Source organism: Numida meleagris, chromosome 32, assembly GCF_002078875.1.
Source record: "Numida meleagris isolate 19003 breed g44 Domestic line chromosome 32, NumMel1.0, whole genome shotgun sequence".
Classification (NCBI taxonomy): domain Eukaryota; kingdom Metazoa; phylum Chordata; class Aves; order Galliformes; family Numididae; genus Numida; species Numida meleagris.
In genome coordinates, this window is record NC_034437.1 from 130,111 (window position 1) to 157,377 (window position 27,267).

Genomic DNA, 27,267 nt, shown 5'->3' on the forward strand with positions numbered 1-27,267 from the left:
TGGTTCAGGTCCAAGAACATCCTTAAGCTCTTTTAAGATCTGCTGAGGCAAAGCATAAAACTCAAGAGAAAGGCGATACCTGGCAAAAGGCATTTTGCATTCTTGCCTGGCTGAACTTCCAAAAGTCTCTGACGTTAAAGAGTGGTGAAAAAGTTCTGCCCACTTTCATTTTCGTAACGTTGGCTGGAAATGCAATCGGTTGGACATCCAGCTGGTTGGACACATTGGTTGTAAATGCAATTGGTTGGACATCCAACTGCTTGGACGCATTGGTTTTCTTAACATTGGTTCTAAAAAGCTTAAAATATTTCCCATACAAAAGAAGTAATATCACAAAAGAGAAGTCAAGTTTTCTCTAAAATTATTTGCAAAATAGTGCAAGCAAGAAGCTCTGCTGGAGAGTACGATGGAATTGATCAAGTGACAGCAAAAAGAACTCCAGATATACAAAGATTTAGACTAATCTGGCTTCATACAGGTTTTACATTAAGCACTTCTGTAATGGCTGAAAAGTGAGGAGGAGTGGGCAGAAGGCTGAAGAAGAAAACAGCTTCAGGAACAGCACATGAACATATGGAACCACATTCCTGCAGTGGTAACATGATGACTGCCTTACTCCCAATGTGAAGCAAAAGAGAGCAGAGACGTTCTGAAGGCAATCTGAGCGAGTTCCTCTAACACAACTATTTCCAAGATGGATTTACAGGGAACTCTGGCACCCTGAAGGTTGAAAGAATATTTTATATATGTATATATATATGTGTGTCTGTGTGTGTGTGTGTGCACAAATAATTGAATGAGAATGTAAAATATTTTTCAAGTCCGCTTTTGGTTCATCAAGTTGTACTTTCTGATACAGAAAACATTTTTTCATCCCTACAAAAAGGGAGGGAAGACGACTCTTCAACAGTAGAGCTATTTATAGAATAGGGATAAGAATTGTCTGCCACATTCTGCTCATTTTAACCTCTTGTTTGAAGCTCAACATAGGAAAAACACGTGACATCTTTTTGAAATTTATCAAATAAAACATTTCCAAAAAGATGCATTTAAGAAAATAAACAGCGTTCAGCACGTAATATTGAGAGATATTTAAGTTTTAAGAGCACCACAGTCTACATAAGAAAACTCATTCCGTCTCAGAAGTGGAAGGGATGCTGCTGCCTTCCACTATCACAGCTGAGATTCTCTCACCTCCCATTCTTGCCTGCTCCATTTCAGCCTACTGGAGAGATGGAGTGGAGAAAAACATCGCTAGGCACCAGGTCCTAGAAAAGGCTTTTGGAAATGAAATTAAAAGGCTGATTTTTGAGATGGCCCCAACCTTTCGCTTCTTCCCTCTGTTCCTTCCTTGAGATGCTCACGAAGCTCAGTAACAGCATCCCTTTGTAGGGCTGTGACTTGCTGTAGAGAAGTCCTTAAGTGGAAACTCCTGAAGCACACACTGCACAAACACACCTGTCCCACGCTGCCTGCTCACAACCCTGTAATTTTCCCAGTTCCACACCCTCAAGGTGACACTCCGGGCTGGAGGGCCCGTTTCCAAACGATGCATGTGACTTGACGAAGTTGCAAGTCACTCCGTTGGCATGTACCCGCGAGCAGGATCCTCAGGTGTCCATCTGCAAGGATATAGGTGACCTCCGACAATCCCACTTGAATGGGAAAAGAGTTTTCTACAATCCAAGGTTGATTTTTCCACTGAAACCAATGCAACCCAACTCAACCACTCGCAGAATATGTAGGGACCTTCTACTGCCTCCTACACGGAACTACTGCAGGAGCATCTGAACCCTTCACCTTGCTCTGCAGCAAGTAGGAAAGAGATTTACCAAGCAAAGAGGATGGAAGTTACTCAAGGAGAGAGGCCACAATCTGGCCAAAGCCACGTTCTGTGGAAAGGAACAGGCAGGGAGTTGTTTAGAAGGAATGACAGCCCAAGTTGTAAATTGAACAGAAGGAAAGAGAGGACTAAAAAAAATGGGAAAATATAAAAAATGAGAAATAATTTTGCAGAAGTAAAAGAGGACGGTGATCTTTACCTCTTGCATAAGCAAGCACTGGAGGATGTTCAGTTCTGTGGTATGCACCGAACTGGGGAATCTTCCCATTTCTCCCCATTCTGCCCAGTGGCTCAAGAGCACAATAAAGACGATGCAATTAGGGAACAAGTTCTTCTTCCCGCTGCCGGAGATCACAGATATTTCTACAAATATCTTCCATCCAAGGGCATCCAAGACCCTCACAAGAAACACCCAAGACTTGCTAGGGCAGAAGGTGTTTGAACTGAGCTGGCAATAGGAAAATGCACAAATTCCGCCTTGGCGCTTCGCAGCAATCAGCTGGTTTGCTTTAATTGCCAAGGATGTTCACATTGGTGTGTTCTCTGAATTTCATTTGTACGTTTAAACAAGGAAGTTCATGCGCAAGTTTTTGCTTTTTAATTGAAATTTTTCTGATGTCCGCATCAGACATCATGGGCAAGTCACGCTTCTACCATGTGCTTCACACCAGGAATTGGAAGGCGAATATTATTTGGCAAAACAAAGGACCATGGAAGAATTTGTCTCTGGCAGTCACATGAAGAAAAGAGGAGCTACCTTACAGTCATTACTCCCATTTTGCAAAGCAAAGAAGCTGAGCAGAGGAAAGCAAAGCAGCTCAGACAACACAGAGCTGGGCTCTGGACCTGGGAGTTTGGACTCCCTGACCACGGTTCTGTTTCTAGGTCACTCTATTTCTCCTTTAAACCTCAGTTAACAGGCCACTGGGAAGTTCAGCTTGTCAGTTAAAATGCAGCTTCAGTTTCTTTCGATAGACCAGGATCACTGTGTCTTACTGCAAGGAAAAGTAACCAGCTGATTTGTTCCTATGCATGCTGTACATCTCGCTTTAAAAGAAAAGACCTATGATGCAAAGCCTTCTGGCAAATGCTAGAGAGGGGAAAAAAAAATCTCTTGGAAAACTTCCCATGATTCAAGCAGATTCGCAATTCCTGATGATTCAGAGAAGGGCCTTTTTTAATGGCCTTAAAAAATTCCTTGTGGGAAGTCACCGACTATTTGAAGCAGCAAAGAAGTAACACGTACCTAAGTTCTTGCCATCCTGAAGCGGATGCAAAAGGAATAAAGCCAGCAAAATGTTAATCCAGTGTTTGCAGGGCGAGCGAGGCTCTTTTTTGCAGAGCAGCAAGGAGGAGGTGGGTTTGCTCCATCCTCCAGAACCTTCCCTCCATCTGCAGCTGCTCTGCGGCGAGCAGAAACCTTGCAAGCGTCTCCATGCAGAAAGGCACGCTTCTTCTGGAGACACGGCAGATGTCTCTAGAGTTGGGAACATGCCTTAGTTTTCCTAAAAATGGGAGATTTATCAAGAGCACTGTGTTTGGAGGCAAATCTGACGACCAAGAAAGCACACAAGCTAACGGTGCTCAACCCATCTCCTACTTCTGGTGGAACCAAAGACAACCAAGCCTTTGCCCAGTGCTCCAGGCGTTACTTGCTACCCATTGAGCAATGCCTTCCTGTTCTTGCTAGAAGGAATACTGCCTGATCCTCCAACGCACATCTACAAACCATTCCTCATTGGGTTTGCAGTGACATTTCCCAGCACCCAGCGTGGCAGGGTGCAAGTGGCCAGCCACAGCCGGAGATCCTGGGAACCACTCTCAGCTCCGTGTGTTTCACAGCCTGCCCACACCGAAACCAGGCAACAACAGATTTGTTTAATAATGAGAAAATATTTGTTTTAATAAAGAGAAAAATATTTCTGAGGGATAGCATAAGCTTCATCCCTACCAACAACACCAGTTGTCAATACATTTCCTTAAGCAAAACATCCATCTAAACACCAACCTAATTCATTTTCCACTTAAACAAACCACCCCATTTTGGTACCTGTTCTCCCAGCACCGCTAACAAAACAAATAAGCACTGAAGTGCAAACGTAGAGAAGAATTAATTATTCTAAACTTCAGCAGCCAAATTCAGTTGGCTTCATGCGAACGTTGCCTTGTGAGTTGCAGGATTGCCTCTGAGCGTGGCAAGAAACGTCTGCTCCAACACAAAGTCATTAAACATTTTGTTACCCTTCCCAGGTTACCGATTTTACATGCCAGCCATATTATCCAAGTTTTGCATGGCCACAGGAAAGTTGTCACGTATACAGTTGTCATGCACGCAGTCAAAGTGCAGCTAAGGCTGAGTTGCATCTTTCTCGTAATTATCTCAGCTTATTCAAACTAAATTTCTATCAAAGAAAGCAATGCAATTAAAGGGCAGAGAAGAAGCTCAGTTTTAAGTCACCCAACCTTCACTCTTCCTTACTTCGCCAGAAGATTCCCCCTCTGTTTCCAGCAGCGTTTGCTTACTCACCACTTCCCTCAACGACACCACTTCATTTCTTAACACATTTCAGCACCGATAAATGTCTCCTGCCACATCACCTTAATTCCACAGACAATTCAAAAAATAAAAATAAAATTCCGAGAATGAAAGCAATTTAAGCATATTACCTCACGCCTTTTTTTGTTGTTTTTGGGGTTGTTTTTTTTTTTTTTTTGGTCACAATTTGATATACCCCAGTTTCATTATCACTTCAAAATGATTTCCATCCAGGTAAAGAAATACGCACTCAAAACGTTTACCATTCCCCCTCAGTTAAATTCTTCTTATTGCCCTCATGGTTAAAATTGGCACATTAGCACAACTTGGTCTATTTTTAGTTTCCAGACCTTGTTCTGCTGTTTCTACCCAAGCAGGTGCTTACAGACTGATCAGATCATCTCTATCTTAGCTGGACTCTGCAAGGGTTCAGAAGGTGCATGAAGCACAAGGGAAACACTGTTAACATTCAAGGAAAAGAAATCACAGATAACAACGACAGAAAAAAAAGCCCCATCCAAAGACTCCATTCTTTGTCTTCTATTTAAACCATACCCAAACCTGCAACCTCCTACGAAAAAGGCGGTTTAGGGACTTCTTTCTTGCAGACTCACTTTCTGGGTCATATAATAAGGGTCAAAGTCCTCCAGTGGTACAGCAACCAGGCCTTTAGGGATGTCCCCATAGATGAAAGGCAAATTCTTCCCCGCCTCAAGGTCACTGTTTGGTTTTGGTTTGCTGTCTTCATCGTCGTCGCGGTGGCTGCTGTCTTGCTTTGGACGCTTCTTCTTTTTTTCTTCTGCAATGCGTTTCTCAATGTTAGCCAGAGACTCCGGAGTGAAAGGTTTAAAACTATCAGGGCCTGGTGGTGCGAGCAGCCGTGCTGCCATCTTTTCATCCTGCAGCAGCTTCTTTAGTGATGTTGCAGCCCGGACAGGTCAGCTCTGCATGGGACAAAGAGCACAGGCAGAACAGTCAGTGGGAGCAAAAACAGGTCAGCAAACACTAAGGACCCAAAGGTCTACAGGTTTCCATCCGCGTTTCCATCCCCATGCAAGCTACAGGGTGCTCCCCAGCAGGGCTGGGGCCATTGCTCTCTACTCATTACTAGTCAACACTTTCTAGTAAACCAATTATTAGACACAAAATCCAACTTGGCTCTGTTCCAGGGTCAGGATGAGGTGCCCTGCCACGTCGGAAGGGGCCGGGTGTTAGCACGTTCCTGGTAACAAGGCCTTCAGCAAAGCGCTCCTCCCAGCACACAAAGAGGAATAACCTGGGGTCTGCTTATCAGAGAGCCCAGCAGCCAACAGGCACAGAACTGAGGCTCTTTCAACCAAAACTACAACTCTACAGCTTTGACAAAACCGGTCCTTCCTGCCCCGTCCCACGATATCACAGCTTAGGAGAGGTTTTCTGGAAGATTTCCCTCCTGAAGGCGTTGGGATAGACGAGCCAGGGAGCTCTTGTTATGCAGCTTCAGGATCTTGGATAGACCTCAAATAGAGAATTTATTTTACATATCTATACTTATATAATTTTTCAGATTTTCTGTTAATCTCAGGCCTGAGAATGAAACAAACTTAAAGGCTTTCATCAAGTGCAATATTAATTGCTGAAAACTAAACTTCCATGCTATGTGGGTTAAATACAGAGTCCTCTTTCAGATGTAACACAAATGAGTTCCTCTCCATGGCACAGAGCACAAAGAGAAGGGAAGGCAGCAGCCGAGGATGGGCTCACAGAGCTTCCAGCCTGTAAAACAGCACGGACACTGCACAGGGCTTTGCATTGTCCCTACAGAGAGCACCCTGCTTGCTTCTCCTGCAAGAGAGAAAAGCTGCTGGGACGTTCATCTGAATCCAGCCCGCTTACAAACCCTCTGCAGCTCTTCACCTTTTGCCAAGCTTTTGCTGGAGACCCAGCAAGGAGAACACATTGCAATTCTGACGGTTCTCCCGCTTCGAGCTCTTCACACGACAGGAAGAGGCCACGAGAGCCGAGGAATCACCGAGAGTCGGCACTGATGCAACACACTGCAGTGCTGCAGGAAGAGCAGGCTGCTGCCTTCGGGGAGGAACCCACATGCAAAGCAGCCGGGGACTGTAGTGGAGCAACAAAACACCAGCACATGGCACAGAAAAAGCCCAAACACTACATGGGACTAGGGACCCTAACTAACGAGGAAAGATCACCCACGTGGCCTTTTATTCTAATGCACACATAGCATCAAAACATATATTAAAGCTCGAGCACCTCTGAAAAAAAAAACAACTTTCATATTCCACGAAACCTTCACTAGAGCACCGAATTATTAAAATTCAGCTATTTCAGCACGATGTTGGCCACCAACGGCCTCTCCACGCCTTGGTTTCAAAGAGCATCCTGTATTAAACAGGGAACGCAGAGAGCACCATCACGAAGCTGTGCTCCCAACCCTAAGGATGGGCTGGGACACGTTACCCAGGCTTAGCAATGGGCACACCTACTCCAAAACCAAGAATCACAGCTTGCTAGGAATCTCAGTGGACTTCATGAATAAACATGGCATTGAAATAACAAAGTTCTCTTTGCTAAAACACCTGGAGATCCCACCCAAACTTTAATAAAATACCTGGGGTATTCCCAAAAACTAGAACCACTACTGCAAAGCGTCCTTGCAAGTCATTGCAGGTTATTCCTTGCAACGGCTTCACTCCAGCCATGACAATGCCATTTGCACACTTTCACACATTGCATGCCAATCTAAAGCTGCCCCACACGTGTAGAATTTCATCAAGCAGCATTTCCAACTCGAGTTTATTTGTAGATCCAAAAAACTCAAGTACAGATCTTCCTCCTCATGGAAACACACAGCGCAGCTGGAGCTGGGATTATTTTCATTTAAACTTGACCAGATATTCCTGGAGTAAATGCAATAAAAGCAAGGCAAGAAGAAGAAAGAAATGCCAGCATCTTGATTGCGTTATCGCTAGAAACATCACAAAATATCCTGCTGATATTAAGGAAAAAAATTAATTTATTCTATTCTCGCAGCACTTGCATGCATTTAATTACCAAATTTCCCACATACTGTGAAACTATACAGCAGCATTGGGGATGTGGTCTAATTGAATGGCACAGATAAATATGCAAGGCCCGAATTTAGAAACCAAAGTAGCTCAGGGACACAGGAGCATAAAAAATTGGGGAAAAAAAACTAAGGCACAAATGAATGCCTGATTCGTATGCGCAATTACACAACTGGCGAGTGGAAGCAACCAACTAATACAGTAAGTGGCCGTTTAAAATAACAATAATTAAAAAAGTAACACACAAAACTGTAAATCTGGTAAACAACTGCATACCAAAGCAGACTCATCAGTAAAAGTCTCTCACTCCTCAAGTCCCACAGTATTTGACATGGAAAATTCTCTTCCCCATAGGGCAAACCCCAAAGTCTCTTGGATCCGGCGTTGCATCACGTCTTGGCAAAAAACATCGCAACTCTTCCCATCCCCTGGGGACAACTGCAAATACTTCCCGTCCTCGGAAGGGGTTCTACCCATTAATAAATCACAAGACATGCTGATGTTATTCCGATAAACCCACTACAAGTTCGCTTTCTGCTATCTGTTCTCGTTATGGGTGGGTGCAGCCTCTTCTGCTGCAGTTGCCTTTGTATCGGGATTTGCTGCTTGCTCGATATCACTATGCAACAGCGATCCAACATTCCCATTCCTTGGGAAGTTCTTGCCTACTCTGATTCCATTTATTTCTCCAGGAAATCACCCCACGTTAAGAGAATGGACAAAATTGGGATGTAAACTGAACGGATGGGAATGAAACGCTCATTCAGTTCCTTAAATCAGACCCAAAGACCCATTTTCACAGCGTTGATGGCATTGTGTTTTATATCCTCACAAGTCAAGCTTTGCAGCTCCCACAGCCAACGTCTAATCCTTGCCTTTACTCAGCGCACAGCGACAAAACTACCCGGGATCCTTCAGGGATGTGGTTTTGTTACAAAAAACACACAGATTAATAAAATGAAGTGCCTCTAGCTACACATTCCCACCACATTTTCCAGGCTCACCATCACATACTCAAAGTACACAGCCATGCCACCAACTCAGCAGAGTTTGTTTTGGCAAAACACATTCTTCCCATCGATTCTTCAACATCCAACAGGAGAAGCACTTGGAACACCCAACCCATGGGAAACTGTGACACGGGGATGAGTGCTGCACTGAGCACTGGGTGACTGCTTCAGGAACGGAGTCACGTCGCTGCGCATCCCAAAATTCACCCCATGCACCCAGAGCTCAGTGCTCAGAACCACACGTGCTTCACAGACCAAAGATTTTACACCAGCAAAGAAAATGCTGCACTGTGGTGCCCAATTACAAAGACAATTATTTTTTATAAATGTTCCCAGCAGTCCGTTTACTGGTACATTATGAAATACTCTAATAAATTATTCAAGATAATTGTCAAAAGAAATTAAAAAAACACTTTTGAGGCAGTATCTTCGCTTTAATACATTTCTTCACTTATTAATTTGCAAGATTCAGTCATTTGCAGTCCGACTTCCATCCCCCTCGAGAGCGAGTCCTTCCATAGGAGGTTTTATGTAACCCACATAGACGCACGTGGATTGGAACTGAACACGCAGTGCAGGGGCAGAAAGGAAAGCACCGTGCTGATGGAAAGCCCTCTGAAATCCTTCTGCACAAGGCCCTAAAAAACCCCAAACCAAAAGATCTACGCATGAGAAAAACACGTGGCTGCAAACAGCCTTCAAAGGGACTCACAGATCTTTTCCATCTGCAGTGGATTCCGAGAGCCTGGAGCAGGCCAATTTTATCAATGAAAGGCAACACAACCGGCTGCGGTGCGGGAGGAAGCCTCTCCCTTGGAAAGGCGTCATGTGATGCTTGATGCTGTAAGGTGGAAGGAAAAAAGGAATGCTTTCACTATCGAGCAGTATTTATTGTTGTGCTGCTGGTGGCTATCCCCACCCCATGTAGAACGTTGCAGGGGTTTCCCACACGCTCGATTCTACGCCGTGCCCGAGGGCGGACTCCAGACAGGGCAGGAGAGAGGTGATGCTCTTGAAACAGTGACAGAACTGAAGCTGAACACACACATCTAAAGGTCAAAAAGGAACTGAAACAGAGGGAGGGGAGAGAAGCGCAGCAGCACCAAACACTACAGAAAAATGTCTGAAGAAATGCTGGTACCAGCATTTAAAGAAGCACTACTGAAAAAATAGATCTAGTACTGCGGTTTTTCAGTGCCTACCAGGAGGGTTATGACTTCTTTATTGTCACCTAGTGAGTTACAAGAACTAAAAATAGCAGAACCCGGCTCTCCGCTTCCCTCTGTTAGACGTTACTCAAAGCTGACTTGCATTTATCACTAATCTCACCAAGGAACCTGGAGATCTGGGCAAGCTATGCCAGCTCACACACAGCACTTTGGCTTCCCCTTTCCAAAGCCCAACATCTGAACAGAGCGTTGTTCAAAATAGCCGTTGTATAATTGTGAAGACTCTAGCTCATCCACTCAGAAGAGCAAAATCTGATTCCTCTTTCAGTTCATGCAGCCTATCAGTGACCCATAAAACAGCAGAAAGGCAACTTGTTTTTTACAACTATTTTGGAGGAATTCATTTAAAGCTGTGCAGAGCTCAAAGAGCACAATTAAAAATAGTGCAAACACGGGCAAACATGAAAGGAAGGAGAATAAACGATGGTCTAGTCCTCTGCCCTTATACAACATAGATCACGAAACTTCTGCAGCATTCTGGAATACAACCCATGCAGGCCTGGCAGTTCCTTACGTCTTCACCTTTCCTTATTATCACCTGCTACAGCCATCAGCTGTTCCTGGCTCTGATAACACGGCCATCCCGCTAGGAAGACAACACAAAGTTCACCTCCTGCTACTGCCAGGACGTCATTGGCACAGCGCGTGTGCTGCTCAGCCTCACGGCTCTAGAGCATTTCCTACCCAGGTGAATTTCTCTCACATTGGAGGGCCCACACATCATAAAATCTACACTTAAATCACTAAAGCTGAGTGACAGTCTGCTCTGAACTGAATGAGAATAATAGGGCATAAGGTGGGAGCCCAAGGAATGGACTTTGTGGTCATTCTTTGGTGCAACTGCCATCAAAGACAACTAACACATTTTTTTCCAAGCAAGAGATGAAGCACGTCATTTAGTCACTGCTGAACCACACTGGATGCAAACCAACTGCAAACTGATGACAAGCTCTCCGTGGTACTACCAGCAACAAGAGCCACCCCATGCAATTTCCTCTCTGTGGTTTCTTAAATTATTTTCCCATGCTGGTTCTCAACGCCGAAGCTTTTGTTTTGTTATTTTACCACATCATCTTTAATCCAAACCATTTCTCCAAGCACAACGACGAATTATCGATCTCTGTGTATTTGTTTATTTCAATGACAGCTGCAGCCGCTTCAGTTGGAAGGCGATCAATAGAGAATGGAAACCCTGCGACCACATGAACACTGCATGCCCCAAGAGTCACATATGGCCCCTGGAGCCAACTGCTTCTCAAGTCATTGAAAAATACTCAGAAGCAACAGATATATTAGACCATATCTGTTAATTTTAATGTAAAAGCATGCTAACCAAACCAAACAAACTCACAAATGAATACTGACATAATAACCAAAAGAGGAAAGGTGATACCATATTTCAGATAGTTGAGCTACTTTACTTTCATTCAATATTTACTTTGTTTCCATTTTATTTCATCTCCTTTAACAGAATATAAGAGAAAACACATTCATGCCCAACTTCTTGCAACATGCAACCACTCTTTCTTCTTTTGTTTATTATGAACCTAGCATTACAACTCCGTTCACAAAATAGTCACATAATTAGTACTGTAACTTGTTCCCCTGAGAAGTATCTGTACCGTGATCTGGATATAAGCCATACATACGAGCTTATATAACCAGTTAAATTATTTGTAATAGGTGCAGGCCCTTGCACTCAGCATAAATGACGCTGTAGAAGTGTTGTAATGGAAGAAATGATCAGGTAGCCCTTCAGTCATGTTGCCAATCATTTTATTTAAACATCACACAAGCTAAGTATGTGGGCTTTCTAAACACACAGCTGGTGGAAACCACACCTAGCCGAGCTCTGAGAGGCCTTGTGTTTTGCTTCTATGGATAACTGCCTTTACAGTGTGCTCCTATGAGTGCTAGCAACTTGTCCATTACTCTAAAATACGTTATCAAAGAATCACAGATTGTCTCAAGTTGGAAGGGACCCACAGGGATCATCAAGTCCAAGCCCTGGCTCCACACAGGACCACTCAAAAATCTAAGCCCTGTGTTTGAGGGCGCAGTCCAAACTTCCCTTAACCTCTGGCAGCTTGGGGCCATGCCCACCACCCTCTGGTGAAGAACCTTTTCTAACACCCAACCGGACCCTCCCCTGACACAGCTCCATGCCGTTCACTGCTCTCGTGTCGCTTCCTACCGGAGGACGTTTGTACACCCCCAGCAGTCTCAGGAACTTTACATAAGTACCCCTCGCGACAGCCAGCGGCCGCTCCGCCGGCACTGCCCCGCCGCGCTGGATGCCGGGCCGGGAGCCGCGCCCGGAGCCGAGCCCATCGCGGGGAGCTGTCCCTTCAGCACCACGACGGGACGGGGCATTGCCCTCCGAGAAACCGTCCTGCATATCGCCTCTCCTGGACTTTGATCTCTTTTCAGACGAACATCGTCATATAGCACGGATAAATAAGCAGTCCTACGCAAGGATGTTGCCAGTCCCCCTCCCTCCAAAGCAGTACTGAAATGGACTGTCAGCCAGCAACAGCAAGAAAACAATTGATGGAACGCTTCCTCCCCTTTTGCTGCTAAAGATACAAGAAGGAGGGGGCAATCAGGCTCCTAGAACACCCTCGCTCCTCCTAATTTAATCCTTCCCAGTGTGAAATGAGGACATACAGGTCATGGGTTCCCGTTGGGGGTGGAATGCTGCAGTGTTACAAGGACCAGATTACACACCAATACACAGCAGAAATACAACCAGCACCCCCTAATGAGACCCCACCTGTGAAACTCCTAAACGATCACATGCCAATTACCTGCAACACAGCACACATGGTAAGCAAGCAGTGGGTTAACGTACCACAGCTGGGATCTCTCTACAAAATTAAGCCCCAGACCCTCACAGCCAAGCAGTTCCAGCTGGGTCCCCCCCTGGCACATACTCCCCTTCCATCAGACATTCAGGCTTCACCTCGGCTCATCTGCAGCCGTGGAGCATCCCTTCCAGCTTCCCCACCCCCACATCAGCTGGGCAGAATTTGCACCAGAAAAAGAAGGGGGTGGGGAGGGGAAGAAGACACCCAGATTTTTAATAGAAAAAGCCTGAGAACATGCAATTTGCTCTCATTGGGAAGGAAAAATAATATAAGTGTGCCCCAAATCTGTGTGGTGGAAGAAAGTAAGAGCACGAAGCCAACATCTAGGTCAGGTTGGAACCTCAAAGCCACCCCATGCATCCCCCCACAAAACTCCATCCTCCAACTTCTCCCCCTCCCCTGGCAGCGGGAGCCTCGGGATGCTGAACAAGAGGAGAACAGGGAGGGTGGAGGAGGGATGTATGGCTCTGCAGCTAGGGCTGAGGGGGAAGGGATCCTGAGAACAACTCCAATTATCCTCAGTCTCTCCCTCCCCACAATGCAGACAAAGAGCACGGCCCAGAATTTGGGGCCTGGGAGAAGGGCCCCAGACCATGGGATGGAGGAGGGAAGCCATAAGGAGACTCCTACTGCTCCGGGCTCCTACTGCCCCCTCCCAAAGGCCGGGAGCGAGGCTGAGGGGAGGGGGATGGTGGTGGTGCCCCCTCCCCATAGGGCAGAGCTGGGAGCTGGTGAAGGATGGGGCAGAGGGTGTCGTGGGTAGGGGAGAGCTCCGGGCACAGTGCTGGGTGGGCATGGCAGGGATCAGGGCCCCCCGTGGCCCCCCCCCCCCCGATGCCAGCGGGCACCCTGGGGGGCACAGCGAAGGCTGGAGAGGGGAACCCCCCAGCCCTCGGGCACTTCCCCAGTGTGAACAGGGGGAGATGTAGGGAGCGGGACGGCGAGGGGGCTACCCCTGCACCCCCGTCCGGAGGGATCGCACCACATGCAAGAGGAGGGAGCAGCTGGAAAATCGCTCTGCGGCAAAGCCCCCACCCAGGATGCGTGCGTGTGCTGGGGGGGGGGGAGAGAAAAGCACGGCAGGTAGAGAGCCGTGCTGACGGCGGGGCACCGAGAGGTACAAGACCACAATCATTAAGAAAAAAAAATAAAAATAAAATAAAAATACAATAAAATACAGGCGATGCTCGCCGTGCCCCCCTCCCCCCCTCCTGCCCCGGGCTGTCACTTACTGCGGCCGCCGCGCTAGCACGTCTCCCGCAAGGCGTTGCTGGACTGCGGAGGTGGGGGAGCTGCAGGAGGAACTGCGGTTGTCGCCATCTTGGTGCGCTGCCCCCCCCCCCCCTAAAAGGACCCCCCCCCCCCCCCCCCCCGCGCTGCGCGCTCGGCCCTTTGCAGCGGCGCCGGCCGCGGAGGGAGCGTGGCAAAAATCCCGGAGTCCGCCCGGGAGCTTCCTTCCTCCCTTCCTCCCTTCCTTCCTTTCCCCCCCCCCCCCCGCCTCTTTCTCCTCTTCCTCCTCCTCCTCCTCTTCCCAGGCTCCGCGCTGCAGGGAGGAGGCTCCGGGGGGGGACCGGGAGGTGCTTACCGCGGGGTGCGGTGCTGGTAGAGCGCGGTTGGTGCGCGGAGCTTGGAACCCGGCCTCCCTTCAGGCACTCAGCATCGCTCCCCGCGCTGGGACTGTCAGAGTCACTCCACGTCGTTCCGGTGGAAAATAACCCCAAAAGTGCAAGAGCCCAGCCGGCCCCGAACACCGCTGGGGATGAGCGGGACACGGCCGCTGTTCCTGCTGCACCTGGACTTTGTTCGGCCCAATGTTCTGCTTCGAGCTAAGCCCCGCTCTCCGTGCAGAACTACTCAGAAATAAGCGGAAAAAGTCCAGCAAAGAGCGCGATGCGTAGCGTTGGGCTCAGCATCCACGGGGATCCCTCCCAGCGCAGGATGTGATTCAATGAGTGAAAGTTGGTGGCAGCAAGAGGAAGAGGAAAACTTCGCACCATCCATCCAACCATCCATCCAACCAACCACCTTCTCATGTTCTTCTTTTTTTTTTTTTAAACGATTCCAGATTAAACCAAATCTTGAACACCTCGAGCGGCCGTGCCCATCGCCGACTGCATCAACAAGAATTGCTCCGTGACCTCAGCCCTGGACTTGCAGAGCCGTCGGCTGCTCAGAGGTGCGCGAATGGAAGCTGGCTCCGGCGCTGGAGTTGTTCGGGATCTGCTGGTTTAAGAGGGGACCGCTGCTACAGGCGGCACTGTGGCTCACCAAGCGGAGTTGGGATGTGAGGAGAGCTCTGAAGCTGCAGAAAGAGCAAAAATTACTGTTTAGAGGAAAACAAAAAGAGAAACGAGGAAAGGCAATGGAAGCGGAGGCAAAGGTAAAGCTGTAGATGCTGCTGAAGGACTGGACACCTCTGCTTCTCTGTGTTGCTGCAATGCATCCTCAGCACAGGAGTGGCTATCATCGCTGTCACTCTGGGAAGAAGTATATCGGTGTAATCAGAGCACAGTTTTAGGGGAGAGATATCTTCGATCAGCCAAACCATTGGAAGACAGACACATTTGGAGGCACAAAACCTGCAGAAAGAGCTGTGTGCACCTAAAATTCCATTTACTCTTCCCAATCTGTTAGCGGACCCGGGGGAAGATGGAGTTTCCACTGAAATTCCCCTCTATTTGCACATTCCTGCTGCTTGCATCAGTGCCCAGCGCGCTGCTCCTAATTCCTGACCTCCTGGTAGCAGCACCGAGCAATGACCAAGGGAAGGCTCAGTCCGGTGGCCAAGAACTATGGGTACCTATGAATGGAACTTTAGGATCAATCTTCCTTGTTACGTCATGCTTGTTCTCTGCAGGACCGTGTTGCAAAAAGCACAGCCTGAAGCGCCGGGTCGGCTTGCTGCTTCAGGAGAAAAATATCCACCTTGTGGAAGCGTCCTCTCCACGGAACTGTAAATCTTTGTCCTCTGAGCAGAGCTCCAGGAGCGGTGTGCCGAGCAGACGAGCCAACAGGACGCGGCCCCGCGCTGCAGGACGCATTTATCTCACTTGGGATCTGACACGGCAGCTAAATCTGCCCTCTCTTTACATCGCTGACTTTTATGGGACCACCCTAGTGTGACACAAGGGCAGGCACAGCCTAATAAATGTCCATCTCCCCGGCCATAGCGCATCCCATCGTACACATCGAATCAGCCTTTGCACAGAGCTGCTGATTTCGAGAGAGTTTCGTTTCAAACCGCACCTCCTTGCAGTGCTAAGGTTCTCCCTTAGGGCCTGGATTCCCGAACGGATGCCAAATAAGTGGAAATAAAACCAAGGGAAAATAAAGAGGTAAAACAATCTGCCGATAACAAATGGCTCCGAAACAAGGGAGCCATTTGTGCCGATCCCATCTGCACGTCGATGCGGAGCGTCATCGACATGCAGATGGGATTGGTGACCCCAAGTGGGGCAGCCCCAGAGCTGGGGGGTACGGTGGGCACATGGGGCCACCAGAAATACTTTCTTTGAGGACACTCTGGGGCCCCGGGAGTGTTATTACACTTTGTGTGAGACGTCCTTAAGCATGCCACTATAAGGAATATATAGGGCAGTGCCCTCAGAGGGAGATCAGCCATCACAAAAACCACCAAAAAAGCCCCTGACTGACATGAGGGGGGGTCCCAGCAGAGCTCCCGGAGATCACCCTGGGCCAGGGCCATGAGGTTCAGCACAACCCCACGCAGTTACGCTTTCTGGGTAGTGCTCTGCTCATCCTCTTGCTGGCTCTTCCCATCAGGTCTGCCCAGCTCTGATCGGCCGCCGGGTCAACCCAGAGCATCGGCCCAAACCAGGCTGAGAGGGAACACGCAGAGTTTAGAAGTATTCCCCAAATGCTGCTGCCCTGGAAAGCAGATAACTGTAACAACTCCGCTAATGGCGTTGCTTGCCTGTCATCAGACCAGTAAAGCAAAAACAACAGACACAAAACCCTCCCTTGGCTTCAGGGAGAACAAAACCACTCAGAACTCAGTCACCACCACCAGGATAACTGTAATTCCCTATCTGAACCATTGCTGCCTGGCACTGTGCTGTCTCTTTAAGCAGCACATGGCTGCTTGGTGCAAAATAATGTATGCTTGATAAAGATCCTCTTTTCTTTATTTCATCATTACAGCCTCCTTTCCCTTTTTGTGCAATGACCTCTGAAATGCCCGGTCTGTTCCTAAACTGTGGACAGGGATGTGTCATGGACATACCCCTGCAAAGCATGCGGTGTGGCTGCGCCCTGGTGACCACGCACCACTGCTTGGAGCAAACATCGTGCAAGCAAACTGCAGCTAAACGAAGTTTAGTAGATGGGATGACTGTGATTTAAACAGGTTGTGACACGCAGATAGCCAAAGAGATTGCGATAGTTGAGGAGGCTTCACTGCCCCGTGAGTGCAATCCTGGTGTTGCACAAGCACGCAGTTCTCTTAGCTCTGTGTCACCTGTGAGATGAGCCGGTGTCCAAAACGTGCGAGCTCCGGGGAGAGGCTGTCAGAGGGCACCATGAGACAGCAGAGCACAGAGCAGACAGGCAAAGCATGTGTGAGGGCTGGAGTGGTTGCATCCCCTGACACCGAGCTCAGAGCAGAATCCGTGCTTTCAGACTCAGTGCAGTCCTCAATGCACAAGGAAAACGTACAAGACAACTTGGACGTTCACAGTTACACCTCCCGTGTTGGCTGTGGGAAGCAGGAGTGCTCGGCAGGGTTTGCCCCCCCCCGCCCCTTTCAGGCAGTTTTGTAAGACTGCAGCTCTGTCGCTTTAAGGCAGATTCTGGAGTGGGGCCAGACAGACAGACACATCCGGTTCTGAGGGACTCAGGCACCAGGAAGCAGCTCCAGGGCTCCGTGCACACCCGCTGCACACACAGCTCTGTGCGGATGGTGCTCGGTGCCCTTCTCCAGAGATGCATCCAGTTCCTCATCCCACCCTACACGTGGCCTTGTGGGACTCCTTCTGTAGGACTCCTTCTGTTTTCCTTTATATCACGGCTAGGGTTGCACCAATCTACAACCACAAAGCCTACAAGCAGAATCGAGTCCTGTTCAGCAACCTAAGGAAATCTGCAGGCCCTTCAGGCCGGCTCACGCTGCTGGAAATTGGCACCGGCACCAACTTCCAGTTCTGCTCACCACGCTGCCGGCTGACACACGCTGACCCAAAGCCCGACTTCAGAAAGCTCCTCTTGGAGAGCCCCTCGGAGAACCAGCACCCAAAGCGTGAGCACACAGTCGTTGCATTGGGAGAGGACCTGTGCCAGATTCTGGAGAGCAGCGTAGACATGGGATCGGATCCGTAGGGCTCCGTGGGCAGTGTTGGAGGGTTCTGGCTGCAGTTCTGCAGGCTCTATGGCATGAGAAAAAACAGGGATGCAATGGTTTTGCAGATGAGAAACAGCACAAGGAAGAGAAAGTGGTTTCTCCAAAGTCATCTGCAACAGAGACACCCCCCGTGGTAGCAGTTCCCATCCACCAGAGCACACAGCTTGCACAGTGTTAAGCTGCACCCACCAACAAACTTGTAGTCATCCCATAATAGCCACCTCCTTCAGTGAAAACCAAACAGGAGGCAGCCATAGAGACGACAAAGCCCAAAGCAAAGCGAACCTTGCATGCATGGCTTCTAGGAAAGGAAGCCAAGTCATTCAATCACAGAATCATTAAGGTTGGAAGGACCACGAAGACCACTGCCCCCAACCACCAACCCACGGGTGCTGCCCAGTGCCCTCCTCCAGGCAGTGTTCTACCCCTCTGCAAAGCATTAAGCTCTGCATCCGAGAATGAAAGGCCCTCAGTCCTTTTTTAATTGTTTTATGGCACTGTTGCACAAAAACCAGGAAAACCAGAAAGAAGGGACAAGACGTCTCAAATAAAGGAGGATTCTGCACCTTAGGGACAAGGAAGGGAGAGGGGGAAGAAAGGGAACGGGAAATACATGCAAGCAAGTGCAGAGAGCTAACGTTTTCCTAACGGCAGAGAGTAACACCAAAGCTTTGATATTCCCAGTACAGGACACATGCATAATAGATACAGCATCAGTGCAGGTGTTTTGATTTCTATCTTCCCATTCATTCCCCAACAGTGGCACAAAGTGCTCCCTGGTGGGAATTCGGTTTATTCAGGGAAGTGCAGCAGTTTGCTGTACGTGGTTCTCACCGGCCATTAGATGCCAATGCTGTCAGCTCAGGTGGAACCTGAACCAGCAACCTACGCAGCCAGAGACCTGAATTTCCCCTCACTTTGGGTGAAAATTGGTATGTATTGACTCAGCCAGTCTACACAGAACATACATCCAAAGGACTTCCCGTTGCTCAGATACCACGAGGTATAAAGGTATGACAACATAGGTTATTAATAAAGCATTCGGATGATGACAGCGCCGTGTGCTGGATTTGGGGTTTGCTTCTTTGCCACTAGAGGGAGGAGGGAACTCAGCAGACAACAGGGCTTGCTATGGACACAAAAACAAAGTTCTCCCTCATGGTTTGCAACGGAACGGCCGGAATTTGGGACCTGCAGTCTGTTCCCTACAGTAGGGTCGCCTGAACTAAAGCAATTAAAAGCCAGTGGCTAATCCACGCTGCACCGAATGCTGCTGATTGCAGTGCTGGGAAAGTCTGACAGAATGCAGTTAGCATCAGACAGACAATTTGTTGTTGACTGGAGCTGATAAGGTCGATAAAACCGAGCTGCAAACTTTGTGCCGTGATCACTGAGTTACCACGTCGTTTCCTCTCTGGTCCATGACTCCCACCAGAGGTAACAAGAAAAGCAAAACCATTCCCTGCAAAGGAGCCTGTGTTTGTGTAATGAAGTATTTTTGGTGCCCATTAAGTGGAATTACTGAAAACTGCTGTTGTGAGAGCTCAGTTCAGGCAGTGGATGGGTTGATCCCATCTGCAGCGGGGCAGGAAATAATTTGACAAATAAACGTGCTTCAGCTGAAATATTCATCAAACCCCCAGTGAAACATCTACAGAAAACCCTGAACTCAAGCCCACTTCCTTCTGCTCACAAACGGGGCACGGTTCTGCTTTGAGAGATAGGGGCTGTAACCTGAAACTGCAGACTCCACATTTGGGCGCTTGCTGACATTTTGCCAGCAGCAAAGCACGAGGTTGTGCTGCCCAACTGACCACGGTTACTTAACATGCTGGCAGCTGCTCTCCTGCCCGAGCTGGGACGCGGCAGTAACTTTGGGTACATAGTCCTGGTTTTCCCTTCCCTGCGTGTGAGCGGACTTTAAATTCGGCTGCCGGGCCCACAAGGCAGCAAGCTGGAAACGCTTCAAGAGGAGCAGAGTGAGTGCAGCTCTGCCTGAACCTCGGGGGCCGTGCCCCACAGCAGAACCGGTTTTGCTCCACACGGACCCTCTGCCCTCGCGCTGCTCGTGATGGAGGTCACCATCCTCTTCCTCCGCGCCTGCCTGGCGCTGCTGGCCATGCCCATCTACCTGCTGTCCTTCCTGGGCATATGGGAGCCATTCTGCAAGAAGATCTTTTTCCCTTACTTCTTAGAGAGGCTCTCTGTGATCCACAACAGGAAAACCAAGAAGCAGAAGCAGGAATTATTCCGAAATCTGCCCGACTTTGCCGGACCGTCGGGAGAGCTGAAGCTGCTGGAGATTGGCACCGGTTGCGGTGCCAACTTCGAGTTCTACCCTCCGGGCTGCAAAGTCACCTGCAGCGACGTGAACCCCAACTTCCAGCAGGGCCTTTCCAGGAGCATGAGCAAGAACCAGCACATCCACTACGAGAGCTTCCTCACGGCGGCCGGGGAGGACCTGCACCAGGTGGCCAGTGGCTCTGTGGATGCCGTTGTCTGCACTCTGGTCCTCTGCTCGGTGCAGAGCGTGAGCAAAACCCTGAAGGAAGTGAAGCGCGTGCTCAGACCGGTGAGTGTTTGGAGGAAAAGTTTTGGGTTATTGCTCTAAGCATCTATTCCAGTGGCAGTGCACGTGGGGAAAAAAAAGGAAAAAGGAAAAAGGGAAAAAGAAAAAAAAGGATAAAAAGGAAAAAGGAAAAAAGGGAAAAAGAAAAAAGGATAAAAGGGAGAAAAAGTAAAAAAAAATAAAAAAAGGAAAAAAAGGAAAAAGAGGAAAAAAAGGAAAAAGAGGAAAAAGAGGAAAAAGAGGAAAAAGAGGAAAAAGAGGAAAAAGAGGAAAAAGAGGAAAAAGAGGAAAAAGAGGAAAAAGAGGAANAAAGAGGAAAAAGAGGAAAAAGAGGAAAAAGAGGAAAAAGAGGAAAAAGAGGAAAAAGAGGAAAAAGAGGAAAAAGAGGAAAAAGAGGAAAAAGAAAAATAAATAGGAAAAAGAAAAATAAATAGGAAAAAGAAAAATAAATAGGAAAAGGAAAAATAAATAGGAAAAGGAAAAATAAATAGGAAAAGGAAAAATAAATAGGAAAAGGAAAAATAGGAAAAGGAAAAATAGGAAAAGGAAAAATAGGAAAAGGAAAAATAGGAAAAGGAAAAATAGGAAAAGGAAAAATAGGAAAAAGAAAAAATAGGAAAAAGGAAAAAAAAGAAAAAAAGAAGAAAAGAAAGAAAAATAAAAAAAAAGGAAGTTTTGATTTTTGAGACTACAGCCCAGACCTGGTTTATAAGAGATTTAGAGGCGCTCTGCACTGCTGCACGGTGCAAAGCAATGGGAACACAGGCTCATTCTGCTCTGTCCCCAGAAGTAAAACACAAAGAGCACCGAGCTACAAACCGAGCTCTGCCACCGGGTTTGCAAGGAATCGCAGCGTGCCGTTAAAGCAGCGCCGCTGTTTTGTTGCTGTGCCCCTCCCAGCTTTTCTTTGGATGGAGTTCACCCATCAAGACTGAAAGTCTGCGCTTTAAAGGGCCCCAGGCTCTCGGAACAAGGGCTGCCATCCAATGAAATGCCTTTGTTCCTTGTAGTCAAAGTGAAGAGCCAAACAGAAAAAAAAAAAGGAAAGCTGGGTTAACGTTTCCATTTTGCTTTTGTGTTCTGTTTTTGTTTTGTAACAGGATTTCAGCCATTAAAATGTTATTTTCAAGCCAACGCTCTGGGCTGCAAAAATCCAGTGAGTTTTACTGGGACTTCCACATTCCTCTCAGTCTGCACTGAAAAAAAACCCAGCAAGTTAGCAACTGTAGCGCAAACAAAAAGACAACAAACTATTGCTGCAATGAAGGAGGGACCAAACAGGGGCATCCTTTGTGCTATTGAAACACGCACTTTGAGTCTGTGCAAGTTCCGTGCTGATAGTAATTCCGATCAACATCAGGAAAGCAAAGAGAGGGGAGGGAGAATGCAGTGGGGTGAGGGAGCTGGGGGTGGTTGGCACTGAGCAGCGGGGATGGGGGAGGGCAGAGCGCGTTCCTATGGCATTGAGCTGCCCATGTCCCCCCCCCAGGGAGGCGTTTTCTACTTCCTGGAGCACGTGGCCGCGAACCCTTCCAGCTGGAGGCTCTTCTGGCAGCAGGTCTGCCACCCGACGTGGAAACTCGTGTTTGCCGGCTGCTGCCTGAGCAGGGAGATATGGAAGGATCTGGAAGAGGCCAACTTCTCGGAGCTGAAACTGCAGCACATCAGCGTGCCGCTGGCCGGGACTCCCATTAAGCCGCACATCATCGGGTACGCCGTGAAATGAGGCGGAGCGCTCGGTGCAGTTCGCCTCCGCGACTCCTGGGCACAAGCAAAGCACACAAACTAATCCCGGCCGATGCATGTAGGCAACGTGGCCGAGGACTTTAATAAATGCTTGATTCAGACCTTAAGATGAAAGAGGAGGGTTCCGTTTTGTGAATATTTTTAAGCTAAAAGCGCTCCGCTGGGCGTGCACTGAAGGCTTTGGAGCAGCTCACGAGCCATTAGAGCCATATAGAACCAAGAGAATCATTAAGGTTGGAAAAGACCTCTAAGATTTCTAAGCCAACCACCCACCCACCACCAATACCGTCCCCATATACATGAGCAGGCTGGGACCCTTCACTGCTGCCCCCAGGGCCGTTTCAAACCAACGAAGCAGAACAGCAAAAGCTTGACAGACAGAACAAAGACGTGAACCCCTCCACCTGCACCTGGAAGTGCCCCTGCTTCCCACTGAGGGCACCGCTGGCACTCACATCCCTCCCCCCGTGCTTTGTTTGCTCTCTGGCCTTATCAAACTGATGCAGAACCTCTGACACACAATCTTTGCCCAACGGCGAGTTATGTATTGACAAATAAAGAACGCTGGGAGGGTAACGCCCATCGCCACTCTCACTACTTGGCCGCCCGCCTGCCCTTGTGCGGCCCTTGGTTGTAACGCAGCTCACCAGCAGAGCTTTAAAAGCCTTGCATTGAGTGTTACATGCTCAGGAATTTCTTTAAGTTGTCCTATGGGCCGGTACCTCAGCCCCATTGGTGGTCATTGGTGGCCGTTGGCAGCCGTTGGTGGCCCTGCCACCGTCTCGTGCCTCCAAAGGAGGATGCAGCCCTGGCTGCTCGCTGCCTCCATGCTGCTGTTATGGGTCCTGGCCAGCACCGTGCCTGCTGTGGTGGACCCATGGATGTCCTGGGAGGTCTTTGTTGGTACTGATGGGGTGGAGGTGGTGGATGGGCGGTTTGGAGAGCGGGAGAAGGCGGAAGGGGGTGGGGGTGGGCCCACTGCCGCGCAGCTTCGGCACAAAACTCCACGTAAAAACGTTGCCTGACCCCAAACGGGATGGATTCACAAAGCTGCAGCGGCTGGGACAGCCTCACTGACGTGCACTGCAAACCCGAACGCAAGAAATACGCCCGCCACGGGGTGAAACGCCCTTCGCGCGGAACAAAACACCCACGTTTTCTCTCCAGAATCGGCATTCCAACTGCAAACATTAAAAAAAAAAAAAAAAACAAAACACAGCAAGCAACCCAGCAGACAGAAAAAAAAAAAAACACCGCCAGCACCGCCACCAAACCCCGCAGCCAACGCCCGCAACGCCGCGTTCCAGCCCCACAACCAACTCCGTTCTGTCCTGCAGACTGCGGACGGCGGCCGCTCGTGGATGGAGTGCTGGGCTCCAGGATTGTGGGAGGCCACAATGCCCCGGCCGGAGCGTGGCCCTGGGCCGTCAGCCTCCAGGTGCATCTCGTGGGGGTGGAATTCGCCCACGTGTGCGGCGGAGCTTTGGTCAGTGAGAACTCGGTGCTCACCGCCGGTCACTGCGCGATGGGACGGATGTGAGTATTGGTGCCGCCAGCTGCTTCCGTGAAGTGTAGTAGATCTGCAGATGATTACTTTGGGCGCCTTTGAACAAAGTGCAAATGAATGGGACGTGGGGCGGGCGGAGCTGTGCTGGTGCAGAACCAATCTGCAGCCCCACAGCGGGACTGAATCCTGGAAACGCGCTGCTGGGCTCGGCTGCTTGGGGCCCAGGTGACATTTGTTAGGTTGAGGGCTTTCTTTTTGCTTCACCTGTTATTTTTTCCACGTGCTTCTGGTATTTCTGTTCAATAGACCTTTCCGAACAAGCAGAGCTCAATGCAAAAAGAAAATGTCGCGATACTCAGCTGGGGAACACAACATGGGGAACACAACAACTCCATAGCATCCCATTTTTTTCCTGTCCCATTCCCATTTCTGTTTCCAGTTTAACAAACGACAAATTTGACACGACTCCTTTTCTTTGACAGCGCGGTCACAAACCTTTTTGGAAGAGGCTTTTTAACTGCACCCGAACCGTCTTGCAGCCATCCCGTCGCCACAGTCTTTCAAACAGCTGCAAAATCTGCACGGACGTTGATGCAAGCTCACGTTGATTGCGTTCTCTCCTAGGGACCCGTATTTTTGGAGAGCCGTGCTGGGCACAGACAACCTTCGGAAACGCAGCAAGCACGCAGAGAAAAGAAGCGTCGCCCACATCTCCGTGCACCCAGAATTCAACAGCGAGACGTTTGAAAATGACATCGCGTTGTTCAGACTCGGTTCTGCCGTGCCCTACAGCGACTACATCCAGCCCATCTGCCTCCCCCCCGCGCACCCTCACCTGTACTCCGACAACGAAACCAAGTGCTTTATAAGCGGCTGGGGACGCATCACGGAGAAAGGTAACAGTTTGTTGGGCACGCCATCAGCTCCATCACTGATGGGAGGTTTCAGTCCCTCGGGTTCGCTGCATTGGCTCGGGTTGTGCTCTCACCCTGTCGCATCGTTCAGCCCTTCCGCAGCCGACGATCTGCTCTCAGGGCTTTCCCCATTGGAAGCAGATGAAGGCTGCCCAGGTGTAAGCGAAGGCATCAGCGCGTGGCCTTCCCACCAAGGAGAACGCGATAAAGAAAAAACCCAGCCTTCAGCTTCAGGAGACGCTTAGAAGCTCTTACAAAAGAGCTTTTATCTCGAAAAACAACCGTTCTAACGAAGCGCCCTCGCAGCTCAGGGGGCCCAGATTGTTTCAGGAGTGGCTGCTCTCCCTTAAATCACCTTCAGCCACGATGGGTGCAGATGATACCACTCGTCTGGCAGCATGCACAGAGCTGTGCAGCTGAAGGCCATGTGTCCTTATTAGTACAACACCTGTGGCATTTCCAATGAGGCCAAGGAGCCACGCTGCGCCAGGGCAGGCAAACCTCTATACTAGTGCATGTCAACATGCACAGAGCTACCTTTAAGCTAATAAAACAGGAACAGGGCACCGCAGCAAGCACTGCTACGCACAGCAGCAGCAACGCCTGACTTTTCTATGTGCTGTCTTCCACTAAAGGCAGAACCTCGGCTGTGCTACAAGAGGCAGAAGTGGAAATCATCCCTTCCCACGTCTGTAACAGCTCCGATGGGTACGGAGGCCTGATTCACGCCAACATGATCTGTGCTGGCTCTCCATCAGGAGGCGTCGATTCCTGCCAGGTAAAAACCTGCCCCGCAGAAACCACCGAGGGCATCCCGGTCAGCGGCGTTTGTAGCATCGTTCATTAGAACGGCACAAATGCCGTAACGAAAACGGATCGATGTGGGAAAGAAGCATCACAAAGAGAAAGAGGGGAGACGGTGAATCCAAAAAAAACCCCCACGTCTCAAAGGTAGGCACTAAGAGCTCAGCTGTAGAGAGGGATCAGTCAACGGAGCAGAAAGGAGAGGACACAGAGGTGGTACACGGGTGCCACGGCGTTTACAAAGATCACATGCTACTGCAACACACGTGCACACGCGCTGTGCAAATGCAGTGTGTGCAGTACGATGCATCCTGCTTGCTCTTATGCTTTCAAAAGAGCACCAGCACCGAGCTGTGTTTCAATGCTGAGCACTCCGTATCTCTTTCCCAGCAGTGACAGTTCTCAGGTCAGCAGCCCCGCGCTAAAACTGAGGCTTCAGCTGCGACGTGGAGCCATTTATAATTAAAAAACAATGCATTCCTAAGTGTATCGTTAGTCTGATAGACTTCCTGCTTCCCTCAGCACTTTTTGCTCTAAGCAAGCGAGTTGGCAGAGATTCAGGCTGTGTTTTTCGTTGCTGTGTTTCTTGGTTGTTGCAGGCATACATTGTGCAGACGATCCATTCTGCACAAGGAGCAAAGCGAGGTGGACGGGACTCAGGATGCAAAGCCAGAGCGTATTCCCGACCTTTACCCGGCTCCACGCTGCTCCCAATAACTCATTAAAATGAGTGGATTCGTTACTGGCATTTCCCAATCGTTTCCTGGAGGGGAATATAGCCACTAATTTCTTGTATTGTTTATTTCTAGGGAGACAGCGGAGGACCTTTAGCGTGCTACAACCCCACTACCAACAAGTACTACGTGATGGGCATCACCAGCTTCGGGATGGGCTGTGGCCATCGAGATTTCCCCGGGATCTACGTCCGTCTGTCCCCATACAGGAGGTGGATCAAGTCCCAGCTTCTGCTGAGCAGCGCGGCCCCGACTCCTGCCAGCATTAGCATTACACTCACCCTGGCTGCCATAGGGATGGTGCTCCTCTGTACTTCCTAATGCGAGAGCAGCGTAGCAGGGCTCGGCCTGTCCGGTCAGCTCACGATCCAGAAGGAATCTCGGAGCAAAAGGAGGCATTTGTGTCCAAGCAATCTGCATGTGTGTACAACATGTAAAAAAAAAAAAACCAAACAAACCTGGAGTTGTGTTATTTCTTGTAAATGCGGGAGCTACAGCAAGGTACAGCAGTTCGCATCCATCGGTTTTTTAAGGATGTAAGGTTGCAAACCGTGATAACCTCCCATCTTTTCCGAGCTGTGAAACGTATTGCATGAATTCATTACATGAAAACACGTGTTGTATGTCACAGTGATAACTAGGTAGGGAATAGCAATTGTCTGTTTGCCAGAAGGAAGGAGGGACTTAGAATTTCACCACCTTATGCAGCGCATGTTCTACCCTCGCTTAAAGGAATGCTGCAGCGTGTCTTGTTGGGCTGTAAAATCTTGGCATTCTTACAACAAAATGCGATTTCCTTGAGATAAAGAGGTGTTTTTTTTTCCTTAAGAAAAGCTGCTCTCGTGGACCTGCATGGAGACAGGAAACATGAGAGTTTTAGGTTGACGTGCACAATCCTAAAAGCGTGAAATCTGACGTTAAAAACATTTACCAGTGCTTCCAAGTCTGCGTCTCCACTGGGTGCAATTTCTTGCCATTTTTTCTCCCCTCTGCCTTTGATATCCATGCTGACAGCAGGAGAAATGATAACGACCTCGACCCTAATAATGAAAGTGAATATAGGAACGTCACCAGCTGGAAA

At 48.9% G+C, this 27,267-nt stretch overlaps 3 protein-coding genes across 4 annotated transcripts in view; 2 read left to right on the forward strand and 1 right to left on the reverse strand.

The window, feature by feature from the left end:
- The window catches only part of SCN8A (sodium voltage-gated channel alpha subunit 8), a 54,064-nt gene extending 37,893 nt beyond the window's left edge, over positions 1-16,171 (reverse strand). Inside the window, exons 1-2 of the mRNA XM_021379110.1 lie at positions 14,142-16,171; positions 4,994-5,323 (exon numbers count right to left, since the gene is read on the reverse strand). Of these exons, the coding sequence (XP_021234785.1) occupies positions 4,994-5,269 (276 nt within the window). The 5' untranslated portion in view covers positions 5,270-5,323; positions 14,142-16,171. The remainder of the gene's footprint in view (positions 1-4,993; positions 5,324-14,141) is intronic.
- Positions 19,709-22,334, forward strand: METTL7A (methyltransferase like 7A). The gene is made up of 2 exons (XM_021379118.1): positions 19,709-20,484; positions 21,971-22,334. The coding sequence occupies exons 1-2, from the start codon at positions 19,984-19,986 to the stop codon at positions 22,205-22,207; spliced, it is 738 nt and encodes a 245-aa protein (XP_021234793.1). The 5' UTR covers positions 19,709-19,983; the 3' UTR covers positions 22,208-22,334.
- On the forward strand, positions 22,492-26,643 carry TMPRSS12 (transmembrane protease, serine 12). Of its 2 annotated transcripts, XM_021379112.1 has the most exons (5): positions 22,492-23,130; positions 23,565-23,763; positions 24,359-24,630; positions 25,284-25,426; positions 26,262-26,643. In XM_021379112.1, the coding sequence occupies exons 1-5, from the start codon at positions 22,938-22,940 to the stop codon at positions 26,505-26,507; spliced, it is 1,053 nt and encodes a 350-aa protein (XP_021234787.1). In that variant the 5' UTR covers positions 22,492-22,937; the 3' UTR covers positions 26,508-26,643. The 2 variants fall into 2 exon arrangements, with proteins under 2 accessions (XP_021234787.1, XP_021234786.1); XM_021379111.1 differs by lacking the exon at positions 22,492-23,130 and having other exon boundaries at positions 23,162-23,763.